The sequence below is a fragment of the Sarcophilus harrisii genome, chromosome 1 (genome assembly GCF_902635505.1).
Source record: "Sarcophilus harrisii chromosome 1, mSarHar1.11, whole genome shotgun sequence".
Lineage (NCBI taxonomy): Eukaryota > Metazoa > Chordata > Mammalia > Dasyuromorphia > Dasyuridae > Sarcophilus > Sarcophilus harrisii.
The window spans coordinates 103,410,265-103,416,264 of NC_045426.1; the positions used below are offsets into that span (position 1 = coordinate 103,410,265).

The window sequence follows — 6,000 nt, forward strand, 5'->3', positions numbered from 1 at the left end:
CCTCTAAACTTTACAAGGACACACATATATCCCTCTAAGGTTGGGCACTCCCAAAAGGCACTTTCACATTTAACTGAAGCTCTTCAGGATAACTGAAAAGAGGAGATATAATCTGTCTCCCATGAAAACTTTTGTCAGTCACCGTGTTTGGAAATCTGCCAGTCTGTTCAGTGGTAGTCAGAAAATCTTTGCTAAACAACCTCTTAACTTTCAATGGATCTCATGCCTCAAATGCTCTCCCTCTTCATCTGCACCTTCCATCTTCCTTAGAGATGGAGACTAATTCCATCTTCTGCAAAATGTTTATGGTAATCTCATTTCTCTCCTCCCCCTTATCTAGATTTCTTCCCACTTTATGTATTTTGTTTATACATAATTGCATGAATATTGTCTTCTTCCATATAATGTGAGCTTCTTGAAAGCAGAGACTTTTTGGTCTGTCTTTATCATGTGCTAAATACAGTAGCTAGAACATAGGAAGTGCTTAACAAATCCTTGTTGACTAAGCAAGAAAGACACTCCTAAAACCAGATTTTTCCAAAAATATCTCCATTGACCTTGAAGGGTATTTTTTCATTCCTCAAACAATATTAATGCTTTAAAATAAGTTTAAAAGTAGCAAACACCTTTTTGAGAGATAAGAAAGAAGTTTTCAAAAATCAAATGAAAGGAAGATCAGTTCCAAAAAGGATGAATATATTCCACTCTAAAGGCAGAGATTTTTTTCCAATTCCTCCTCCCCCTCAAAAGACTGTAGGCGAGTTAAAGCCAGATAACCATTTAACTAGATACACTTATTTAAGAGAGCCCACTACAGAGCAAAATTTTCCATAAGGGATCTTGAACTTGGTTGAGTTTAGGAAAGCTGATTTATCTGAATAAGCTTTTATTATTTCTTTAATCAAATACCTTAATAGATTTTTCAAATCTCAGAAGATCAACATCAGATTCATTAAGATTTACATAATAAGGTACATCTAAGAAAAGTACCAAGATATAATACAGAACATAAGATTTGATGAAAGCATCAAAAACTTAGATTAAAAAGGGTATGATGAATCAAAAAGTGATAATAATTGAATGTGATGACACATTAATTATATATGAAGCTATAGACTAATGATTAACTTACCCAAATGTGAGCCTTCAAACAGAAAAAAAAATGAATTTTTCCTACAACAAAAGACTCACTAGAATGACAGGTGTGTATACTTTATTTTCTGGAAAACTTAATTTATTACTAGAAAGCTGCAAAAATCAATTTTTAATACTTGAATCACATTTTAAGTATACCAGTCGCTCAGCATTTTTTAAAATGCTGCTTTTAAAGCAATAGGACACATACATAAGAATTTAATCTTTCTAAATCCAAATGTTCATATATTGATTTACTTATAGTAAGTTAATTGAATGGAATAATTGTTATTAGATTAAAAATCCACTCTATCTCCAGCATGATACAGCAAAACCTAAATTCTAGTCTCTAATAGGAGGCTGTAAAAGTTGGCATCAATATGCTATTTTTTACCTGGGCTGCAGCCAACCTAAACTATTTAGAAATGAAAGAATTGTTGCTAAAATGAAACTTAAGACAAGAAAAATGCCATCTGAAGGATGTATAGGTTTTAACATTTACACTCACTTGCCATTTGTTCCAGTTGGAAAGTGGATGTGGTCTATTCCAAAGAAGTAGGACTGCATTTTCTTTGCTACTAAAATGGCAAAGGGAGCCCCTTGCTATTGTTCAACATACACTCAGAATAAAAGGCCTCTCTTATTGGAATCATAGCTTCATTTTGTCCAAGTGTTGATTTGGCTTCCAATATGAAATGGTAAAAAGATGGAGGAAATGTGTATGAATGTAAGGCGAAATGTTCTGTATTTATGTGGAAACAAAGACGTGGAGTCTCTTGAATGTTCTGTGGCACAAAAAGGAGAGGTGCTTTATTACATAAAATCTATGTATGTCTACATACGTATATATAAATATATTTTACACACATACACACACACGAATATCTGTTAAGCCTCATTAGTCTGAGCAATTGATAAACAAAGTGGAATGAAACTTTCCCAGAGAGAGAGAGAGAGAGACCCTTCCACTTTAAGAGTATTAACTACTATTTCCTTTACTATCTCAATAAAAAGGAGAATGTCAAATCTCAAAAACACAATTCTGAGTGTTGATATCCCTATTTTTTAAATTAATATATCCCATTGGATCCAGGTGATTACTTGGGATAAACAATAAAAGAGGCATGAAATATTTCGTGATAATATCTTTGTCCCACACAAACCCTTGGAACTGAATCCTCTTTGCCCTTCAAAATATGCAAAGTCAAGTTTTGACTCAGACTCTTAACTTTTTCTTTGCTGGATCCATAAGGAGTTTGGCTTTGAGGACGTCAGAAGAGTAATAGCCAGGGCATCTGCTCATTGGAGACCACTCCTGGGACACAAAGTATCACTTAGGTGTATCACACTGCAAGGTCACTGAAGAAGAAGAGACTTTACATCATCTCTTCAGCTCTTTTCAGGCACGTGGAAAAAAAGGTTCTCTTAATGCCCATTGGTTCACAAGGTCCAGGCTTGGGCCCTGTTTTTCCTTGCCGCCCTCCCTAAACCCTTTCCAGCTGCGCCAGAGTGTAGGCGTCCTGGTGTCGAGCACGGAGAAAGGAAAAGGCGGGAAGCGTGGGGACCAAAAATCACGACTCCCTAAACCACAGCAGTGGTGGCAGCAGCAGCAAACTGAAAAGGGAAGAAGGATGGATGGGGAAGGTGGGAGAGCTGCAGGCTGCAGTGCAGAGCCCAGCTTAGCTACCATCACTCCTCCTCCCCCCCCTCCACCTGCTCAATAATGCAAAGGATGCTGCTGATACAGCCAGCAGAGGGAAGCCAAGAACTCATTCCCTACCTCTCAGCGCCCCCTCTCCACCTGAAATCTCCAGAAGAGGATGCTCTGTATCCTCCCGCCCTACTCCTCAGCTAGAAGGAGAGACAGACCGATGAAGGAGGGGATGAGGGTGGTCAAATAAAGCAGACTGTATTCGAGTAAGGGGTAAGGGAAAACATATCCGTTCCTTCCAGTGATCCCCGGGGAGCAGAGGCCAGCATTGCCCTCCTTTCCCTCGGGCTGGGTCAATTCCCTAAGGCTTTTATTCAAGAGCTCCCGAATCAACTAAGAAGTACCTTTCACAGTTCAGAGTCAACCTCCAGGCGGTGAGGGGAGCAAACACGGGGTGAAGGGCCACCCCGATAAGTATGACAGCAGAGGGAGCACAAGGCTTTATCCCCGGCTGTGAATCACCGCTCGTCCTCCTTCTAGCCTAGCTTAGCCAGTCCTGCAAAGCTCAGAGCGTCCTGAGCCAGGGTAGCCCTCGACCCTCTCCCCCCGCCTGCTCCCACAGGTAGCTGACGCATCCTCACCCCCAGCTGTCCCCTTCCCCTCCAGCTTCACTTCTCTTCTCCAGGAGCCCCCGGGGCGCCACCAAGCTTCCTGGACAGCTCCAGGTCAGGAGACAGAAACTGAGAGCGGAGGGAACAGACAGTTCCGCGGACCGTCGGAGCAGCAGTGAGCCTGCTCCCCCTCAAGCCCGTCCTCGGCATCCTCCTGTGCTCCAGTGCCCTTTACCTGAGTAGCCTTGTGGAACTGTTTCTTCAGCCCGGCCACAGACATGGTGGGGGGGATAACCCGGGATGCGCGCTGCTGCTGCTGCTGCTGCTGCTGCTGCTGCTGCGGTGGCAGCGGCGGCTGCAAATGCTGTAGCCTGAGGCGGCGGCGGGGGCTCCCGGAGCGGCTGCAGGAATGCGGTGGCAGCCGCTGCCTGATCCCTAGGAAGGATAGGGAGGCTAGGGGGAGGGGGGCTGCTGCTGGCAGAGAGGGAGAAGCGAAGCGGGGGAGGAAGAAGGGAGGGGGAGGAGGGTATTCTCGGCGGGCACCCCGCGAGTTGCAGCCAGCGGCTCTGCCTGCCTGCCTGCCTCCCTCCCTCCCTCCCTCGGCGTGAGCAGGTTATCCGAGGCTCCGCTTGGCGGTGCAGAGACAGACACCCTGACGTCAAGAGAAGGGTAATCCGGCCTCTTAAAGGGGAAGCGGGAAGCCCAGGCCCAGCCGCGGCCCCCGGGGCCGCCCCCAGCCCCAAGGAAGGAAGATCAGGTATGCTGCTTGCGGGCCGGCTCCTGCTGGGGCTGGGACCCCCGGGCTACTTTGTGAGAGATGGACGGGCGCATAGGTACACACACATACATGCAGGTACACAAGTTCACACACTGGCGCGAACGGAGGCGAACAGACCACTGCGGACGCTAGCGTAAACGCATTCTTGCGGAGATTTTGGAGCTGGACTTTCGGGTTCGAAGGCAAAGTTCACTTTCAGCTGATTTTTTTAAAGTGATTTTTCTCCTCTGGCTTTTTGAATCCTTACGCTCTGGGTAGGAGGATTCGCCAGAGGTTAGGGGAGGGTGGAGTTCTTGGAGTCCAAACACCTTGCACTCAGATGAGTTGCTCCTGGATCTAGAAGGCTTCAGCTACCCTGAGTTCCTTATTTTCACTTTCAGTTTTACTTCCAATCCTTCTTCCATAATCCGGCTCCAACCTATTTTAGCGGCGTGCTTTCACAAGGCTCCGCTCAGGTGTTTTTATGTTCTAGTCTCTGTGCATTTGCTTGCTTAGAATGCTTATCCACTCAACTTACCCCTCTGAAGGCTTTTTTTTTTTTTTCTTTAAAGAAGCTTAGCTAAGATACCTCACTCCTAAGGGAAAGCCATCTTTTGTCCCCACGGGTTATTAATGCTCTTTCCCTCATTTTATTTCACATTTACTTATCTGCGTTCATATTGTGTCCCTCCAAACAGAAAAAAAAAAAAAAAGAAGTTTCTTGAAGGAAGGAGCTGTTTCTTTTGACTTTACATTCCTAGAACATAGTATACTATCTTGCACATAGTAGTAGGTTTCCTCATTGGTGACAAGAAGGAAGCAGAAATAAAGGATCCCTGAGATCCCTATCAGGCTCTAACCTGAATCTGAATCCTGGGAAAGGAAGTTTGAATACCACCACATTGTAAATGCTTGTTTCTTAGAAAGAAATGTCAGAAATTATCATTTTACAGGTAAGAAAATTAGGCCTACAGGGTAGAAGCATCTTTTGATTCAATTAAATAAGCATCGATTAGCAGCTCCTTTGTGTTAAGGCTATGCTAGATATTTGAGAACAGAAAGACAAAAAAACAGTTTCTGCCTTTGCATTCCACTTCAAGGGGAAAATGCCTTTACAGATAATTAAATACAAAAAATACATTAAATAAATCCAGAATATTTCGGAGGAGGGAACTCTAGAGAGGAACTGCATTGTTGAAGGGCTTCAAATGCCTTTGTATTTAATCCTAAAGTCTACTGGAGGTACTATTGGAGATGCTTGTGCAGGGAAGTGAAGTTGCTATAACTTCATTCTTCCAATAACAATTTAGCAGCATTGTGAAAGATAAATTAAAGAGGAGAAAGTTCCAGGTACAGAAATACCGATTGCAACAGTCCAGGTAAGAGGTGATTTTAACCTGCACCAGGGGAGCAACTAAATGAATGAAGAGATCCATCAGATCAAGAATGTGGAATAAGAGATGTGGAATCAACGAAATTTAGCAACTGGCAGGGTGAGTTCCAGTGAACAGACTAAGAATGATTCCTAAGTGTTGAACTGAGTGGTTGGAAGAATGATGATACTTTCTATAGAAACAACTAAATTAACCGGCAGAATGAGTTAAAAGAAAAAGATGATTTGCCCAAAGCTAGTTCCATATAGCTACTAAGAAGTCTATCTGAATTCAAATCCTAGTTTGATTCATACCCTATTCAAGGCATCTTTCCATTGTATCATTCTTTAGTGATATCTTGCATCTTCAGCACCTAACCCAGAGGATAATTCTTGCTCTGTTCTGGAAAGTAACCCAAGGCTTATCCATGAGGGACATTTGAGCTCTTTTTTCCCCCCAATCTTGACACTTTAT

The 6,000-nt window shown here is 43.3% G+C and overlaps 1 protein-coding gene across 1 annotated transcript in view; it reads right to left on the minus strand.

The window, feature by feature from the left end:
- Positions 1-3,899, minus strand: part of SH3GL2 (SH3 domain containing GRB2 like 2, endophilin A1) — a 229,091-nt gene extending 225,192 nt beyond the window's left edge. The window contains exon 1 of the mRNA XM_031961479.1: positions 3,632-3,899. Within this exon, the coding sequence (XP_031817339.1) occupies positions 3,632-3,676 (45 nt within the window). The 5' untranslated portion in view covers positions 3,677-3,899. The remainder of the gene's footprint in view (positions 1-3,631) is intronic.
- Positions 3,900-6,000: the final 2,101 nt, after the last annotated feature.